Source organism: Vicugna pacos, chromosome 16 (assembly GCF_048564905.1).
Source record: "Vicugna pacos chromosome 16, VicPac4, whole genome shotgun sequence".
Lineage (NCBI taxonomy): Eukaryota > Metazoa > Chordata > Mammalia > Artiodactyla > Camelidae > Vicugna > Vicugna pacos.
In genome coordinates, this window is record NC_133002.1 from 6,345,513 (window position 1) to 6,365,786 (window position 20,274).

General features: G+C 44.6%; 1 protein-coding gene across 4 annotated transcripts; it reads right to left on the minus strand.

The window, feature by feature from the left end:
* Positions 1-339: 339 nt before the first annotated feature.
* LOC102545594 (uncharacterized) lies at positions 340-19,773 on the minus strand. Of its 4 annotated transcripts, XM_072940314.1 has the most exons (6): positions 19,619-19,773; positions 18,354-18,464; positions 17,321-17,422; positions 10,405-10,506; positions 764-912; positions 340-584 (listed from the first exon to the last, which is right to left on the minus strand). In XM_072940314.1, the coding sequence occupies exons 1-6, from the start codon at positions 19,683-19,685 to the stop codon at positions 555-557; spliced, it is 561 nt and encodes a 186-aa protein (XP_072796415.1). In that variant the 5' UTR covers positions 19,686-19,773; the 3' UTR covers positions 340-554. The 4 variants fall into 4 exon arrangements, with proteins under 4 accessions (XP_072796415.1, XP_072796414.1, XP_072796417.1 ...); XM_072940313.1 differs by lacking the exons at positions 340-584; positions 764-912 and adding an exon at positions 3,057-4,609; XM_072940316.1 differs by lacking the exons at positions 340-584; positions 764-912 and adding an exon at positions 6,406-6,616.
* Positions 19,774-20,274: the final 501 nt, after the last annotated feature.

Genomic DNA, 20,274 nt, shown 5'->3' on the forward strand with positions numbered 1-20,274 from the left:
AAGCTGTGGCGAGATAGTGGGGAGACCTGAATGGGGGAGGTTGGAGTGAGACGTAGATGAGATGGAGATCTGAAGAAAGAGAAGTGTGAAATCATCCTCTTGGTTGTTGGGAGGGTGAATTTTCTGGGGGAAATGTAGTTAGATTTCTAGGCTGCACTGAGTGCCCGAGCTGGTGAGTGCTCCCAGGAGAAAGGATGGGGAAGAAAGAGAGGACAAGAGTGAAGATGGATGATGAGAAAGAGAGAGGGTTTATGGATTGGGGTTAAATACTTGTTGGAGGTGGAGATACTAGTGTAAGGGAACTAGAAAATTTCCATAGAAATAATGACTCAGGTTGGATAATGCCACAGGAATCATTTTATTCAGAAGGAAGATAATTTTGGAAGCAGTCACCCCATGATTTCACAAACAATGGCCAGAATTCAACCCTTAAACCAAGTTATTTTAGATTCTCATCCTGGGATCCCGGGGTTCCTGGAAAAGATAGTGAGAAAGCCAAGCTCTTAGAGTAAAGATGACTTTTGGGAACAGTCACGGAAGGAGGCCAAGGTCCATCAGTCATCCAAACGAATAAGGAAGTCCTCCTAAAATGAAAAGGTAATTATGCCACTTTCCAGAAATGCCTGCTCTAAGCTACCCAACAGCTTGCTCCACATGCCACCCAGACTTCAGTGAGCAGAGGGGTGGCTGGGGTCCCTTCTGGGCTGGCAGAGACTAGCAAGCACTCATCCTCCCCAAACGCAGCTCTCTCTCGTATACTCACGTCTCGAACAGCGGCTTGGCAGGTGTGACCACACCCATTGCTGCAGCACTTTTGTCCCGCAGGACAGGATGCATCCCCAGTGCACCCTTCAACACAAAGCCCAACGGTTCCTGCTGGCACCCTGGGACAAGCTCCTGGTCTTCGTCCAGCTGAAAAACAAAATAGTCTTTCCAGAAACCAGGCTGCCTCTGTAGGAGGGAGCGGGGCTTGGTGCTGAGGGAGGGGCTGAAGCATATCACTCCCTGAGAGTCTTATAGCCTCTTCCCTTCTTGATGCCCCCAGTCTTCCCCTCCTAAACCAAGGAAGCAGACAGTACTGTTTGGTCCTTCAGAAAATGTACTGCCGACCAGCAGCTACAGCATCTTGGGAGAAGAGGTCAGAGCATGGCTGCTGAAACTCGATAATTATCCCAGATCACCAACAGAGCAGGTGACCCCCCGATTCCATGTGTCTTCAGAAGTCAATGAACACTGACTCCCATGACAGGCCTCGCTTCCAACCTGGGTGAGAACCCTACTCCCGTACCTAGCACTTCTCAAACTGGGTCCCCTGAACCAGCAGGATCAACATTCCCTGGGAGCTTGTTAGAAATTCAGGATCTTGGGCCCCACCACACACCTGCTGAAACAGGACTTCTGGGGCTGGGTCCCAGCAATTGGATTTTAACAAGTCTTATACCCCCAGGTCATTCTTATACATGTTGATACTGGAGAATCTGTGCTGTAAGTCCACCCCTCAAACAGCTTACCCTATCCATTTAGGGCATGGGAAATGCAGACTGCACACTGCACTTGTGAATCAAGGGAAATAGATCTGGTGGATGACAAGTCTCTACTTGACGTTGGGGAGACACTTCCTTCATCTGTGGGATTCCCTTACATTCTCCTCCATCCCCTCCAAAACATCTAAGTTTGGTTCCTGAGCCTGAGAGAGAACAGAGGTGTTGAACAAGCTTTCCTTGGGTGATACACGTGGTCTTAACTCTACAGCCTCCCTAGTTCCCAGTCTACCTTGATGCGCCCACAAAGTTTTCAGTGGCAGCAATCAATCCTAGCCTTTCAGTCCAGAAAGGAAGGGAACTGAAGCTTCTGAGGGGAAACAGCACCTGCCAGCCACTGCTGGCAATAACTCAGCCTGGGCAGGTGCACATATTCCTGGACTGAAGGAAGGGACCTGTGTGTTTCACATCAATGTGGACATGTGACAGCAGCTAACTTGTTCATAAATGTGTTCTTCCCAGGCCTTGTTGAGGAATAATTTGGTACCTTAATGTTATTTTTGTTTGAAGAGTATTTCCAGCTTTTTAAGCTTACAAATACTTCAAAAGCAAGATAGTCTTCAGCTGTCTTGATGGTTTTCTAGACCTGGGAGAAGGGGCATCTTTTCTAATTCTCACAGAGACTAGTAGTGGCCCCACTGTAGCTGCCTCCTCTCTGTCCCTGTCTGTGTCTCTGTCTCTCTCTTGCGTTCTCAGTCTCTCTCTGTGCGGTGGCCCTGACACCTGTTGTCCTGGCAGGACTAAGCATTCAGGGGATCAGGGATGCAGAAGGCAGGGCTTGCTGCTCTCACTTTTTTCTCTCACTGGGGAGCAGACGTGGCCGCATCCATTGCTCACACACCGACTCCCTGGACCGCAGTCCCGGTCTTCTCGGCACTGATCCACACAGATCCCAGCGGCTAGAAACACTTCAGCTGAAAACTGTGAGCCTGGCAGGAGCACAGGCGAGGGCTGAGAGGGGGCGATCTGTTTTAAACACTTATTCCATTCAAGATATACAGACAAGATATCTGCATAGTTTGCTCTATTATAAAAGTGGGGTGTTTTAATTTTCAAGTCACAAAAAATACTGAACCATAAAGTAAAAAGTAGGTCTCTCTTTCCCCTAACACTTCACTGCATTTCTCAGGATATATCCACCAGATTCTGTAGCTCCTCTGGCATTTTCTCTGCGCTTTTATAAATAGGAATAGAAACACATCAATAACACACATACATACACACATAATGTGACTAGATATTTGTCTATTCAACCACAAATATGTGGAGTGAGGCTTTTTTTTTAAGGCATCTTCATTAGGTACTTTGGATATCTACATCAAAAGCTTTCAAATGTCTATTTGGCCATTCCACATTGAGGAATTTCTCCTCAAGAAACATGATTTAGCCCAAGGACACTCATCTTGTACATACTTTAAAAAATAACTCAGATGATAGATTATCTAAATCTGTCTTAGTAGAAGGAGGCACGAAAACAAGGCATCTCCACATACTGGGAAATGAAGCCTTTTAAAATGTGTGGCAGAAGTGAGTTTATTGATTGTGGATGATCATGACACCATGATTGTAAAAATCATATATCTTGGATTTCTGTTGGTTTGTTTAGATGTGTATCTCTGTTACTTTGAGATCTTTAAGGATATACATCTCTCCTGAATTAGCTCCCAGCCCTCAGCTTAGCTCCAGGCGTGTGCTTCCTATCTGGGAGACAACCCCAATCCCGCATCTAGTGCTACTCAAACTGGGTCCCCTGAACCGGCAGGATCAGCACCCCTTGGGAGATTGTGAGAGATTCAGGTTCTTGGGCCCCACTGCACACCTGCTGAAACAGGACCTCTGGGGCTGGGGCCCAGCAATTAGATTTTAACAAGACTTGTCCCCAGGTCATTCTTCCACATGTTGATATTGGAGAATCTCTGCTGTGTATCTGCCCCCAAACAACCTACCCTATCAAGTTAGGGGCCTGGAAAATGCAGACTGGATACTGGCCTTGTAAATATAGTGAAATAGCTCTGGCAGATGACAATCCTGTCATTCATGTTGGGCAGACAGATCTTTTCTATGTGGATCCCCTTACAAAATCCTCCATCCCCACTCCAAAAACATCTAGGTCAGTACTTGAGCCTGAGAGAGCAGAGAGCTGTGTGAGCAAGCTGTTCCGGCAAGCACTGGGCCCAGCCTCCCCAACCCCGGCCCCAGCGCCACGCCCAGGGCCCCGCACCTGGGCCGGGCCAGGCCGGGCCCCAGAGCCAGCTGCGCAACAAGGCGGCCAGCTTCATCCAGGAGCTGACGTCCATTTTCAGAGAAGCCGCTAGGCCGAGGAACAGGAGCCCCAACGGGGAGTCATCCCCAGACAGTGAGTACCTGTCTCCTAAAACCCAGCCCGCGGCCCTGGAGAGCACCTCATCCAGCCGGAGCCCCAAAGGAGACGGGCAGGAGGAGGAGGCGGCCAGGCTCCCGGAGCCCGGGATGCGGTCCAGCTCCGCGGCCGCTCGCCCCCGCCACACCCCAGCGCTCGCAGCCTCCCTGCAGCTCCAAGGCTCACCCAGAAGCTGCGGAGCCAGGAGGTGGCTGAAGGCAGTCGAGTCTACTTGGAGTGCAGCGTCACAGGACACCCACCTCCCTGAGTCAGGTAAGAACCTTTCACTCTCAAGATCAGATGATTGGCGTCGACTTTTGATTTGACTTGAATGTCAGAGCAGAGATATCTGTTAGGGAGCACAAGTCCCTGTCCAGAGTGCACAGCAGCCAGCACCACGACACCAGCTTTTGAGAAAGGAAAGAGCTTGCTTGCAGGGTCAACCATAAGGGAGATGGGAGGCATGGCTCCAATCTGTCTCCCAACCCAGGTTTCAGGGCAGAATTTACAGTGTTAGCGGAACATCCAGTCTGGAAGCTGACTTGCTGATCAGTCCACATGAGCTCCTGGGGCTGCTGGAAGCCAGGTTTTCCTTGTTGAAGGACTTCTTGCCTCTTAAAGGGCTCCAGTGGCAATGTTCCTGTTCTCAGAGTCCCGCAGCCACAGAGGCTGGGCTCAGGGTCGTCCCTGAACATGCGCAGGGCTGTCGCTGTAAAATAATTCCAGGTTTGCTCAATCTACCTGTTTGAGGAGGAAAACCAGCTTGAGCTGGTCAGAGTTCTACCTGCTTTTTCTTTGTGCCTTCCTCAGTCCTGAGGAAGCAGGGCACCCACAGCTGGCTGCTTCCTGCTGATCAGGAGCAAGGATTTTTATAAGAGGAATGAAATTGTTTTGCATGTATTTGCAGATATTCACGAGTCCCACCTTGAACTCTGAAGTCTCAGGCAATCATCAAGTGAGTGGAGGAGGCCTTTTTAAATATATGGGACAGACATTAAGCATGAAATGTGATGGGTGAGAGGGTTAAGCCTAAGATGCACAGAACAGTGCCTCCTAATTTTAACAGGGGCGCTCTGAGAAGGTGTGTTTGTTTTAAACACTTATTCCATTCAAGATACACCGACAAGATATCTGCATAGTTTGCAGTATTATAAAAGTAAGATTTTAATTTTCAAAACAAAAATTATTCAACTATATAGAGCCTATGTAATTACAGACAACTGTAAAGTAAGTCTCTCTTTCCCTTAACCCATCAGTCCCTTTCCCAGGAGGCATCTACTAGTTCCTGTTGTTCTTTCTGGAGTTTCTCTGTGCTTTTACAAATATAAACAGAAACACTGCAATTATGCACAGACATACATGCACAATGTGAGTAGATGTTTATTTATTCGACTACAAATACGTGGAGTGAGGATACCAATTTTTTTTTTTTTTTGGTGTGAAAGCCATCTTCATGAGGCAATTTAGTAGTCAAATGTCTATTTGGCCATTTCAGTTTTAGGAATTTCTCCTAAAGAAATATGATTTAGCTCAAGGACATGCATCTTCTACTTGTTATTTAAAAGTAACTCAGATTATAGATTTTCTAAATATGTCTGTCATAGCAGAAGGAGGCGTGGAAAATAAATCCTATCCATATACTGGAAAACAATGAAAACTTTTATAACGTGTGGTAGAACTGTGTTTATTGATTTGGGATGATCACTTCACCATGCTTGTGAAAAATAATAGAGCCTGGATTTTTGTTGGTTTGTTTATGTCTATCTCTGTTAGTATAAGATCTTTAAGGACATAGCTCTCTCCTGAATTACCTCCCAGCACTCAGTACAGTGCCAGGCGTGTAGTCATTACAAAGTAAACACTTCTTCTTTGTTAAATCTGAACAAATACATCTGTGCATGTGTGCGAATGACAAATGATTTCACTTCAAATGTTAACGTGATTATCTGGGTACTGGGATAGTGGATAACTTATCTTTTCCCTTAAGTAGTATTTCTGAGTTTTCTATAACGAGCGTGTACTAGTTGTATAACACAGTAAGTGAAGAAGGTTCTGTGCTCAAAAATCAAGACCCACAGCTCTGTAACATGCTTTTCCTTCTGGATGGACAAGTCTGAAAACAGAGACCCTGGGGATTACTGATCTGAGGATGGGAAGCCTGGGCAGAGACAAGCAGATCGTCTCCCTGAGTTGTGTGGGGTCTGGGGACCTGGGCAGGGCTGGATGCCATTAGCTTGTTCCCCACGCTGGAGAGCAGATTATACCACACCCCTTCCTGACACACTGCTCCCCGGCCCCACAGTCCTGGTTCCTTTGGCAGTTTCCTAACATCAGAAAATACTCCGTGAGCATACAGAAACCTTCAATGTGGGTATCTGGAAGCTACCATCCTCATGGTAGAGATGAGACAGTGGGCCCACTTGCAGGTGGTATATATCACACAGTGTAGTGGAGAATGAAACAGGACATAATATTGAAAAAAAAAAGTATACTTTAGCACATTCATAGTGGAAACTGAAATCACGTTTACCCAGCAATTAATGGTGATTATTCAAAGGAGATGGAACTGGAGGCAGATTCAGCACTTTTTCTTTCATCTATGACATTTTAACTTTAGCAAAAAATGCGTAACTTTAATCAACAAAAAACATCAAATTAGAAATAAAGAAAATTCAGAGACGTAAACTTTCGCTTTGTGGCCAAAGCTGTCGAACAGCTGGAAAACAAAAGGAACAGAAGGATTTTCATCCTCAGGGAGCAATTCCTGTGTGTGACAGCTGCACACACACAAAAAGCGTGGTGGAGATGTATGTGATTCCCGTTTAAGAAGTGAGGAAGCCAGAACTCGGGGAACGTAACGGGCTTGCCCACAGTTTGGGCTTGTGAGTGGCGGTGCGGGGACCGGAACCCGGGAGGACCTGGCCCCGAAGTCCATATTGAACACCGACTTTTTCCACGATTCCCCAACAGATACAGATACTCTCGTGGACTCTCAGGTTGGTTCTGCTGGGGCCTTATATGCCTGAGGGTCCAAAGTGTCTTCTGGGAGGCACAATGACTGGGCTACTGCTGGGGTGGGGAGGTTAATGGTAGGTGTGCTCAGAGCAGAAACCCTTCAGCTTTTGAGGAATCATGGCCACCCATGACCTCCCAGGTGCTGGCTGCAGTCCACTGTGACCTTTTCCATGCTTACCAGTACTGCATCTGCAAAGATGGCTCTCCCATCCTGGATGTGCAGGGTGGCATTCTACCCTCCATGGTTCCCAGTTAGAGCCTCTCTCATCAGGAAAATGGTGCTGTTTCTCAGCCTCCCAAGCCCCGGTGTCTCCTGCGATCTCTTGCTGTTTGTGACACCATCCCAGATGCAGCCAATACCAGGGTTTCCCAGGGGCTCGAGTCCCACACTTGGCTAAGTCTATTGCCTTCTCTTCCCTTCCTTGGGATTGGAGGGACAAATGTACCACATATTTCGAATGGCAGCAGAGTAATGGATCAAAGGCTGATTGAGTAAAAGCCACTTGTGTCACTAAAGCTGTGAAACTGAGTGACATGAAGAAACTATTAAAGTTACCAGATCCCGGATGAGGCCCCTCTGTCATCCTGGCCACAGCACAAGCACAGTCTAGTCCCTTCCTTGTCAGTGAGGCCAAGGGTGTGCTTGAAAGGCCCAGGTGGCCATTGTAATCTAGGTCCTTTTGCTTTAAACAAATGTCTCCTCTTTAAACGACTTGACCAAACTTGCTACTTGTGCTTTTAGATTCACAGAATCAAGACCTTAATTAGCACAAATTTACATATTAAGAAACCAGATTAGGCAGGAAAGATAATCACTCTGAGGGAGCAAAGGTTTGGTCTGGGGCATTGGTTCAGGGTAAAGTCGGGGGACAATTGGGGGATGTAACTTGTTAATGGACCTCTCAAATATTCCTCTGATCCAGCTGTGCAGAGAATTAAGCAGAAAGATTGCTAGGGAGATGGGGGTAGGCTTCCCTGAAGAATGAGTCTTGGGGACATCTGGCCAATGCAGGCACCAGTTCACCCCCAGTGAGCCCAGTGGGTTGGGGTTTGGATCAGAGGTCCCCCGATGAGAGTTCAGTTCCCAGGCTTCCTGCTCCTGGCTCCTGGCTAGAGGATGTTTTAACACATTTTCACAGTATGAGCAGCTGGCAAAGTGGAAGTGCTTAGAAAACCAATGACTTTCATTACACGGGTCACCCTGTGGCTGAACGCACGGGAGCGCATTCATTCTCTGGTCCAGTGGGACTGTTCCGTGAATGAGTGCATCTCCTGTGTGATTTCCAGAGCGCTGCAGCGAAGGGAAGAGAATAGTCCCCACTACAGCTCTGCCAGCTGAGCCAGGGCGCAAACACCGGCTTCCTGAAGCATCTACTTCTTCTCCAGGATACAGTCTTTGTTTGAAATGTGGAGTATCTTACACAAATAAAGTAATTTGAGGGTAAAGGCTGATCCATATCCAACAATGTGCCAGATCTGAGGGTCCCCTCTGCTCCTTTCCAGTTTTTGTTTCATTTCCTTCTTCTGGGTGACCTGAATTAAATCAGACTGGTTTAGCGTGGGAAGGGGGGGGTGCGGTAGACGCTAAGACTCTTTTTGCTTGTCCCAGCTCTGCATGAGTTCAGCCACAGGGTGGCCCATGCAACGGCAGCCTTTGGTTTTCTGAGCACTTCTGCTCTGCCAGATGTTCATGCTGTGAAACGTGCTGCGGAAACCTAACTCACATCGGAGTAGGGAAGCCACGCAGGGAGGGCTCCTCCCAGGTACCACTTGCGCTACCTGCATCCTCCAGCCGGAAGGGGGAAGACAGCCCCTTGGCAGGCAGTGAAGAGCAGCCCTCGCCTGTAGCCAATGAGAAGCCGCCACCGCCTTGGACTCTCATTTTCCTCCAATGAACTTCTGTTCAAAACGACCCCTCCCAACTTCCTCCCGCCCTCTATAAAAGAACGCTCTCCCGGTTTATTCTCCAGTCTTCCGCCCCTAGTTTGCTTCCGCTGGGTTGTCATTCCTCTGCTCTTCCCCCCAAAGCTCCATTTTGCTGGCTGAATCGCTTACCCTTTTCTTTTAAAAGGCTGACAACACTATACACATTCATATATTTCATTTAATCCTCACACAATGCAGTAACAGAGAGATCTTTCCTGGATTTCCCTGATGAGGAAACAGGGTTAAAAATTTTACATACGTTTCCCCAGAACAACATTTTGAAATGAAGTCCTAACCGCGTGAGATGTTGCCTCCTACTTAACAGCGTTTCCTGTTACTCCATTCTTCTTCCTTCTATTAATTTTTTTTAAAATTATCTGCTAAGGTCAGGGCCAAATGCATGACATATATTAGCTCATCTCACCCTCTGAGATAGATGTTACCCCATATCTCAGATGAGGAAACTGAGGTTAAGTAACTTCCCATAAACTCCACCTTGGTGAGCTGCAAAGGTGGGATTGGAAGGCTCCAGAGCCCTGCCCTGCACCTCCCACTCTGCCAAGCACAGACACGGGATCAATTCTGACTTAGCCGCTCACTGGTTCTGTAAGCAAGAGCAATTCATGGTCACTTAAACCCAGGAAACGTTAGATTCTTCATCAGGCATAATAAGGTGGTAGACAAAAATCTAGCAAAAAGAACCAGCATTGAGGCATTGCTTAGAACAGCAACAATAAATTGAATAAAGAAACAAAACAAAAACGGGGGAGGTGGGGGGAGAGGGTATAGTTAGTGGTAGAGCGCGTGCTTAGCACACGTAAGGTCCTATGTTCAAACTCCAGCATTCCCATTAAAAAACCCAGAAAAACCAACCAACAAAAACCCCATCTGAAATGCCCACCGGAAGGTGATTTACTGCGGTGATGTAGTATATTCTATATGGTGAGATATGGTAAATTTAATTAATTAAATAAATGCATTTATTACATTTAATAATGAAATATGTGAAATAAAAGAAAATGAAATGTATTAAATGCCAACAGTAAAAGATGCTCCGAACGAAACTTAAGTGACAAAAAAGTATTTACAGAATGGCTTTTGGGGCGGGGGTTAAAACTATAATAATATCAAATCTTAAATATTACTATTTATATAAATACAAATAAGAAATATAATGTCATGGAAATATTCATTTTTTTCTAGGCAGTCAAAATATGATGATGGTATATAAGCATACCATATATAATGATCATATCATAATGATTATACACATATACACACATAGGCTCATCTGTAGTTTCCGATTTTTATATAATGAGCATTTCTCGTGGGAAAAAAAGAGAAATGATTAAAGGTCTTCTTAAGGGGCCTTGATTTTTGAGATGCTGGGCACACAGCATTCCGACCTGTTTTCCCTCTGTAAGGGCAAGAGTGGAGGGAGAGGCCCCAGCAACACTGATGGGCTTCTGCCCCACTTCTGATGGCAGCACAGTTTTGGAAAGGCGAGGTAGGACTAACCCTGGCACAGCTGGCTGGGGAATCAGGCGGGGCTCCTGGTCTTACCTGCGTCAGGGGTTGGGGAGCAGACTCGGCTACAGCCCTTCCTGATGCACTGTTTGCCGGCTCCACAGTCCTGGTGTCTCCTGCACTGCTGCTCACAGAGGCCTGTCAGAGAGGATACATCTAAAGCTTAAGTCTCAGGAGCAGGTGTCAGGAGGGGCTGCAGCAAAGAACGAATGGAGCCCTACCTAAGAGTTAGCACCTGCATGTTATCACCCTGACAAATTATATAATGTACAAAATGTCCATTATGGAAAAAAAAGTTTACAATCTATCTATCTAGAACTTTACAGTTTAATGAGAGCTTTTGCAATCAAAACCATACTGAGGTATCATCTCACACTGGTCAGAATGGCCATCATTCAAAAGACCACAAATGATAATTGCTGGAGAGGCTGTGGAGAAAAAGGAATCCTTCTACGTTGTTGATGGGAATGTAACTTGGTGCAGCCACTATGGAGATTCCTTAAAAACTAAAAATAGAGTTATCATGTGATCCAGCAATCCCACTCCTGGGCATATATCTGGAAAAAACTATAATTCAAAAACAGATACATGCACCCCAATGTTCATAGCAGCACTATTTATAATAGCCAAGACATGGACGCAACCTAAATGTCCATGGACAAATGATTAGATAAAGAAGTTGTAATTTATATTTGGTATAGTGTATGTGTGTGTGTATACATACACACACACACACACACACACACACACACATAGGAATACTACTTAGCCATAAAAAGAACGAAATAATGCCATTTGCAGCAACAAGAATGGGCCTAGAGAGTGTCATACAAAGTGAAGTAAGTCAGATGGAGAAAAACAAATACCATACAATATCACTTATATGTGGAACCTAAAAGGATGACCCAAATGAATTTATTTACAAAACAGAAACCAATGCGCAGACACAGAAAACAAACTTTGGTAATACCAAAGTGGAAGTGGGGAGTGGTAAATTAGGAGTTTGGGATTTGCAGGTGCTAAGTACTGTATATAAAATAGATAAACAACAAGGTCCTACTGTATAGCACAGGGAACAATATTCAATAGCTTATAATAACCTATAATGAAAAAGAATATGAAAAGGAATATACACATGTATAACTGAATCACTATGCTGCAGACCAAAAACTAACATTGTAAATCAACTATATACGTCAATAAAAAATTTTTTAATTAAAAAAAAAGGATGCGTTAACAATGTATATGACATAACAAAGATAATATTATTCTGAGATGTTGACCTGACATATCTTTTGTTCCTAGTTCTTCCTAGTTCCTGGCTGCCCCATGGCCTCACCAACCCTTTGAGCTAATGGCAGCCCCTGCTTCGTGGGGCGGGGGGACACACCAGACTGGAATAAAGAAGCCAGGGCTCGGCAGTTAGTTTCAAAGTAGACTTTGCTGAATTAGACAACAGTTTCTCCTGAGAGAGAAAAGGTTTTCTAAATTTCAGAAGCAACTCTTTACATATACAGGGCTTAGAGATCTGAGCAGAGAGTAGATACAGGTCATGATACGAGTTCTCATCCCATAGAAAAGGGGAAAGTTAATAAAGAAGATGGGGTAGGGAAGGGGTGGGGGAAGGAAGGAAGGAAGGAAGGAGAGGACAGGGAGGAAGACAGAGAGGGAGGGAGAGAGGGGAGAGGAAAAGGGGAGAAAATATTTATGAAAACAAATATTCATAACCTTGACCTTTTCACTCCCTGGAAATTTTTTCTAAAGAAAACCTTTCCACTGATGGACAAACATCTAAAATCACCTTCATTACAGTAACCTGCGAAACAGCAAAATATGTCGAGCACATAAAGTGGCCACCAGAAGGGTACTAATAAATGAACTGTAGTAAAGTTATTCATCGGCAAATCACGTAATCCAAAAAGAATGAGATGTATTTGTGTTGACACGGAAAGCCGCCCACAACTAACATTAAACTGTAAGAGATGTATGTTATAGACAATAGGATACTTTATACAAGGGACTAGGATATGTGTTAACTTACGCAAATGGAGGCCTTGTGCTAATTTCATTATGCTTCACAGACAGACCCACGCTCTCCCACTCATTAGCTATGTGGCCACAGGTAACTCATTTCACTGCAGTTAAGCCTTGGTTTCTTCATCGGTGTAACACTGATATCTGTTATTACTCTTAACTCTGAGATTTAAAAGCAATCATCTCAGAACCTGCCTGGCAAATAGCAGGAGCTCAGAACTTGATGTTTCTTCCCACAGTGACTATGTATCTTTCAGGGAATCAGTTAATGCGTGAGGTTGGTAAATCTTTCTAGCCACCAAATATTGCCAACTAAGGACACGCTGCTATTTTTCAAACACACATGGAACTTGCTGTACCCAAGAAAGTACAAAGCAGTTTCACAGCATCACTGAGTCATCTGGATATTCAACCATCATGTGGATTGCCTGAGTTTTTTTTTACATAATTACATTATATCGTCCTCATGGGGCAATTTTGAAACTATGAATTAAAACACTGAAAGGTGTACAGGGCTGTGGGTTTGACTGGAGGCTTGTTATTTGTCCTGCAGACAGAAACCAAGGTACTAAATATGGTGAGGCTTGGACTCAATTGGAGATTTTTGGATGCTAGAGATCCTGGTTTTTCACAATCCCTTGAGGGTGACGCTTCATGTTGATGAAGGACATCTTCAGACATGGGCCATACCAGGCTCCCGTGCTCCCGGGGATTTTTTCCTACCATTTGGTGAGCACTAGTATTGTACCAGCTTTAAGCAAGTGACTCACATCTGTGATCTCATGCATTTGTCACAAGAGCCCTAGGAGGAAGGCATTCTTCATCTGCATTTACAGAAACCGAGGCTCGGGGAGCTTGAATGACTTTCCCGAGACCACAGAGATAGAAAAAAGTGGACATAGAATCTGAACTAAGTCTGGTTCCAATGAAAGATTTGAAAAGAAGTGTCCTCGTTACAGCTGTCAAGTCTCTGTGGTGCATTTGGGTTCGCAAACCGGGACAGTGATGACAGCCCCAGGAATAGCTCCTTCCCTCAGGCCTTCTCAGGATGGGGCTGGTGCATCCTGACCGGGGGACGGGAGGCGAGTGGTGGAGGAGGTCTGGGCAGCCAGCCAGAGAGGGGGAACCCCACTGGGACAGGGCCTGCCCGCTCCAAGGGGGGCTTTCCAAAAAAAGAACAACAGAACACACCATATGCAAAGATGCTGGGTTGTTTATCCTTAAAGTTTCCGTGCCTGGAGGAAATGAATGAAGAAAGAAGCAGAAGTGGGCAAATGGTGACTCTTCAAGGGTACGTCACGCGGGGAGGCCTTCTGGTGTGGTCGAAAGTGTTCTGGGTTTTTTTTTTCAAGTAAAGGCGACCAGCTTTGCCATTTATCGACAGATTCCGTCACCTTTCTGAGCCCTGATTCTTGTGTCTATGAAATGAGCATGATACTATAACTTCAAAACGATGTAACAAGGAACCAAAGCACTCATAATTCTACCTCATCCACTTTAACCAAGGCTGCCATGTATGGTTTTACAGGGTGTGCACTGCACCATTATGTCCAGTGACAGGATGAGCAGAGCCATAACCCATCCCGGCTTCATTCCTGAAGTCCCATAGCCAGGCACTGCCTCCACCCAGAGGGAGGGGCACCTTTTCCAGGATGGATTAAGGTGTTTGTTTACCAAACTGAGCACCCACAGGACTGTCCAGTTTAAGGGCCCTTTATCTAATTCTCACAAGAGTGTCATTTGAGCTAGTGATGGTCTCCACTCAGCTTGCCAGACATTCTGCATTCCCACACAGGCAGCCCCCATGGAAATTTCTCCCCCCTGTAGATTTGAGGCTATGGTTTTCCTGTCTGGAACCCAGCTACCCCTTAGTACAAATTGGGAGACAACTGTAGGCATGAAAATCAAATGGGACTCTGTTTGCTCTGGGAATAGGGCAGAGATAAACCCTGGCAGGGATGAGGGAAAGGGAAAAAATCTTTGATTCATGCCTTTAAGAGAAGGTGCCTTTGACAACCTCTTGATCTTTTCTGAGTTCCTGGCTGCCACTGAGATTTTAAAGAATAACAGAATTTGGAAGGTCTGATTCTCCAACTCTAGTCCATATGACAAGCACCTAGAGGAGCCGGAGTTGGGACCCATAGCTGGGGAGGACTAGGGTGCTATGGGTAGCCCAAACTCTTGGGGACCAGTTTCCTAAGCTTTGTACATGGCAGGCAGAACCAGGCCACGAGGTTAATGTGTGTGGTTAGCAAGTCTGTGTGTAGCTCGTATATTGTCCATAAAGTGAATAAATATTGTGCTACTCTTTTCAAATATAAGCACAGACTGCTGTAAATAATAACATAAACTTCCATTTAATGGCATTACTGAATCCATGAGGCACGTTGTCTTGAGGCACATTGGATACTAAAAGCTCAGCTATCTTATGAGCATCTTAGTGTTTCTGATGTTTTAAAAGGGTCCTCATGGGGCAATTTGGAAATAGGTATCTAAAGCTTTAAAAATAGGCAAGGCCTTGCATTTCCCCAAAGGCTTGTCTATAGGCCCACAGAGAGGAGACCCAAGCTCCCCCAGCCAGTAAGTGGTAGAGCCTAAAGCCAAGAGGATGTCTGTCTGTCTGTCTCCAGACCCCAGGATCTTCACCTCCACATGATGCTGGTGCCCTCTCCTGACCCAGGCACCCTCAGGGAAGGCGCATAGCTGGCACCAGCCGCCCTCTTGTTTCTTGGCCACCATTAATTGAGCATTTGCTGTGTGCCAGGCACTAGGCTGAGTGTTTCGCACGACTTCGTGTAACAACTCTGTGAGGTAGGAACTCTCATCCCATTTCAGGATGAATAACATGCACACAACTTGGAGCTAAGAAGTGGAGGGGCCAGGGTCTGAATTGGATCTGGGCAACTCCAAAGCCCCTCATTATGCTCTGTTGCTGCTGAGCCTCTGTGAGCCAGCAGCCGTGCCCTTCTGCCCATCAGGACAATGATAACCACCCCAGGAGAAGCTGCCCCCATCAGAAGCCCCCTGGTCTCCTGCCCCAGCTCCTCAGGGTGGGGCTGGGTAAGTCGGGGTGGGGCGGGGTGTCACTGGGAAAGCCCTGTCAGCCAGCCAGAGATGGGGAAACCCCACTGGGACAGAGATGGCTTGTTCCAGTGACACTTTGCAGAGAATAGGAAAGGTTGCGTCTGATGGAAGCAGACGTCCTAGTGGGGAGCGGGGCGAGAGAATGAATCAGTGTGGCCAGCAGCAGCCCTACCAGGACACACACTTGTGCCCAGCCTGTGCAAAGACATGAGGTGTTTTTTCTTCTTATAGTTTAAATGTGGAGGAAAAGCTAGAGCAGTATCACTTCTTGGGGAGGTAGCAGGGTGTGCTGGGAAGTGCTCTGGCTTTGGATGGGAAGAGACCAGCTTCGGCATTGATTAATGGCCTGATTTGGGATAAGCACCTACTCTCTCAGAGCCAGTTTCCAAGCATCTGAAATATAAGTAATAATGTTTACCTCGAAAAGGCGCTATGAAGATTAAATGCAGAAGGGTGAGATTTGCAGACACTTCTACCTTATCAGCTCTTTGTTAGTATTGCCATGTAGAATTGAATAGGTCATGTACTGACAGTGACAGCCAGCAGGTGGCGCCATGGTGGCTAAAGCCAGAGATTAGCTCCTGAGCCAGACACTCGTTCTGCTCACTCCCTCTCCCCGCAGGAGAGGACACCCATCTTTAGTGCACACTGGGGCACTGTTAAGGCACCTCTTGGTGTCACTGTTTGCAGTGTGACCCAAGTGACTTAAGAAAGGGTAGAGAGGAATCACGGGAAGGTAAGCAAAAGAAAAAATTACTTGGTTCATTCTTCAATTTCCTCATCTGTAAAGTGGGGGTAAGATGAACACCTGTATCTTTCGTTCCTAAAGTTCTCAAGACCAAAAATTAATGTATTTTGGAAAGACCTGGCACAGAGAGGTTGCCAAATATGTGTTTTTCACCCTTTTCCCACTTTAGGGGATGCCAACTTATTGCAAAGGAGTATTGAAACCTTCTCTAAAAGCAAGTAACTATTTCATAAGCATCACTGAAGTTGTTTTAAAATTGTATGTAATTTAAAATCATAAACTCATATGAAATCGTTACCATTGTCAAATAGTGAAAAATTAAAATGTAGCCAGCATTTTGAAGTTTATCAAACTTTTTGACATACACAATACAACCGCACAAAAGCAAATTGGTAAAGTATCTTTAGATTAAAAAAAAATGCCCTTTGAGTCAGCAATACCATTTCTAGGAATGCTTCCTAAGAAAATAATCAAATTATACATGGAAAGATTTTGTTCCAAGGGAATGCTTTGATAGCAAAACAAAAGAGAAGTTTAAAAATCCCTTTGTCAAGAATAAGCAAACAAAATGTGATACACCCACTATGAAAATGCTTTGAAACCTCTGAAAAAAGAATAAAGTTTTAGAAATATGTCCACACTCATAGAAAGCTATTTGCTACATATTATTGAGTGTAAAAATAAAAGTTTAAAAATGTTTATGGAGTGTGATGCTGTGACTATTTGGCACCATACTCCCTGAATATATATGTGGAAGGATATGAATAAAACATGTAACTGGTAATGAGATTATGGGCACATTTTGCCATCGATTTGTTCTGTAGTTCCTGACTTTTCTGTAATGAGTATGTATTCCTTGAGAAAAATGAAATGAAATTTTTTCCAGGATTCTCATACTTGAAAATGTTGGAGTAAAGGGTCTCATGACCAACCTTTCCCTCAGAGGGCAAGAACAGAGGGAGATTTTCAGGTATTTCGGTATGTTTCTCTCACACTTCTGGGCAACCACACAATTGTGAAAGTTCAGATAATGCCAAGTTCCTAATTCTCCCTGGACAGGCTGGGGTAGAGGAAGTCAAGTCTCACCTGTTCTAGCAGTGTAGGAGCAGATGTGCCCACAGCCCTTCCTGATGCACTGTTTCCCCCTTCCACAGTCCTTGTCTTCTCTGCACTGATGCTCACAGATGCCTGACAAGAGGAAAGACTCGATTAAAAGCTTTGAAGTCTTACAATTAGAAAATAAATATTTTAATTGCCTTGACAATATTATTCAAAAACCATCCGTAACCTAATAAATCTAGCAAATTATATGTGGAAAACACTACATGATATTACTAAGGAAAATTTTTAAACATCTTAATACATGGAGAGATATGCCATATTCATGGATGAGAAGACACACTGTTATAAAGATGTTGGTTTCCCCAAACTGAAATTTAATAACAATCCCAGTCAAAATCTTAGAAGGATTTTTTCACAAAAATGGACAAGCTGATTCTAAAACTTTATTTGAAAGTTCCAAAAGTCAACAAAAAATCAAGACAACTTTAAAAAAAGTTGCAGGACTTAAGTGTGGTTGGATTAACTGGATTGGCCATATGAAAAAAAGGAACGTTGTCTCCTATCTCACACCACACAACAAAATCTGTTCCAAATGGACCACAGACTTAAGTGAGAGGTAAAGCAGTAAAGCTTCTAGAAGATACTATAGTAAATAGCTCCATGATCTTGGGATAGGCAAATATTTCTTAAATATTACAGAAATATTATTGACCACCAAAACTGATAGATACATGGAATCTCATGAAAACTAGGAATTTTCTTCATTGAATGACATCATTAACAGAGTGAAAAGGAAAGCTACGTTGGGAGAAAAAAATGTTTACAATACATATATACAATAAATGACTTGTATCCAGAATCTCTTACAAATCAATAGGAGCAATACCAATAATCTAATAGAAAAGTGGGCGAAAGAATCAAACAGATAATTCACAAAAAAGAAAGAAGTTACTAAGAATAATATCAAGTTCTGGGAAGGTGTCTTTATTTCTTTATTTTATTTTTTCTGGGAAGGTGGTTTTAAGGTGAGGAAGTCAGGCGGGGCTCTCCCCCTTACCGCTGTCCTCGCTTTCCTCGGCTCGTGAGCAGACGTGGCCACACCCATTGCTGATGCACCGTTCTCCTGCCCCACAGTCCTGGTCTCCCCGGCACTCCACCACACAGATCCCTTCATCATTAGAAAAAGACTTGGTTGAGACGCTTAAATGAAACAAACACTTATAACTGACCCTGACCTGATAATAGCAGTTTGCATTTCGATGTAGTACTTCACTGTTTAAACTCCATCTCACATAGGTGCTCACCTGACTCCTCCAACAAAGAAGATATAAAGTATTTGCACGGATCTCTGGAGTATTTCCTTAGGACTGGAGTATTTGTAGGAAGGAAAGCTGCAAAGTAGGTAGGTTCACGGTAACCCAAGTGGGCTTTAACCAGTAGGTTTTGTCATTTGTATTTCACAGATGAGGACATTGAGAGGTTGTCTGGTCAATGGCAGAGCTGGGATTTGAATTCAGGGCTATTTGCCTCTAAAGCATGCGTCCCTTTTGCTATACATCTCAGTGAAATTAACCTTGAACACAGAGTTGAATCCCCAAAGGTCAAGAAGTTTTTTCTGATGGAAACTGAGAATTTCGTGGATTCTAACCCCTAAAAAAGGTCTCAGTGTGGTTTCTTGATACGAAGAGAGACAGAGTTCAAAGATGGAGAAAGGCCCTGGAATCTGCATTGAAGCCCTTGGCAAAAGAGCAACACCTGTAGCAACAATCACATCACCACCACCAAGAGAAAGCGCACAGTGGGTCCAGCCACGTGGTCGACCTGCTTCTGTCACTATCACTATCCAACTCTCTCAGTCTCACTTTTATCACCTGCAGCTGGGGTTGTCTTGTGCATGGCTTGTGGAAGTGAAAAGAGCCTAGACTAGGTCAGTGACTCCCAGTGTGGCTGATTATCAGAATCACTGCAGAGCTTTGAAAAGAACTGGAAGAGTAGAAGCTGGTCCAGACCTGATTACTCAGACTCTCCAGGGTGGAGCTTATAAATGTGAATTTTACTGAGTGCCCCAGATGATGCTGATGCAGAGCTGGACCAGAGAATCTCCGAGAGTCAGTGTGGCTCTGACATTTCAGGATTCCCTACGCTGTCGCCAATTTGTGGAGAAATACTGGGGAGCATAACTCTCAGTATTCAACCATTCATTCATACATTCATCATTCATTTACTCATTTATTCATTCCCTTGTCCATAATATATTAACTTGTTCTAAAAAAAAAAAAAAAGTACCTCAATGTGTAAGAGACAGGTTTTGCCTGGACTTACCAGCCGCCTGGAGCTCTTTGCTGAGGGTGAGGAGGACTGCAAAGAGGAAGAGGCCGCCCACCTTCATGTTGCCAGTTGAGCTACTTCGTCTGGCGATGAAGCAGCAAGGCTAAAGAAGCTGAGATTTATATCCTCCTGGACAGCGGGCCAGGCCAGACTCCAAGGCCACCATCAGCGTGTAGGAATGCTGAATCTTGGCCAAGCAGCTGACTTTGCTGGCGTAAAAAAAAAACAAAAAAAAAAAACCAAAAAAACCACCAAGCATGTGTGGTGTTGTGCAATGTTAGTTTTCCAAACAAATTCTTGGAGACAAGGGGAATATCTTGTTAGTGTATTAAGAAATTTATCAGATGAGACAGAGAGAATGAGAGAAGATATAGACAGACAGACAGAAAGACAGACAGGTAGAAGGGATAACTCAAGAACCCTTGTGCAGGGTGGAGGGTATAGCTCAGTGGTAGGCTGCATGCCTAGCATGTACAAGTCCTGAGTTCAATCCCCAGTACCTCTATTTTTTAAGTTAAATAAAAAAACAAACAAACAAACAAACAAACATAATTACCTCCCCCAACAAAAAAAATGAATAAACTTCAAAAGATAAAAAATTTTTTAAAAAGGACACCTGTGCAAGGTGCTCAGTTCAGCATCACATCTGA

Coding starts and splice junctions, on each gene's coding strand:
- LOC102545594 (XM_072940313.1), bottom strand. CDS start 19,685: ATGAAGGTGGGCGGCCTCTTCCTCTTTGCAGTCCTCCTCACCCTCAGC. Junction 18,465..19,618: donor CAAAGAGCTCCAGGCGGCTG/GTAAGTCCAGGC, acceptor CTAATGATGAAG/GGATCTGTGTGGTGGAGTGC. Junction 10,507..17,320: donor CTCCTACACTGCTAGAACAG/GTGAGACTTGAC, acceptor CCTCTCTGACAG/GCCTCTGTGAGCAGCAGTGC.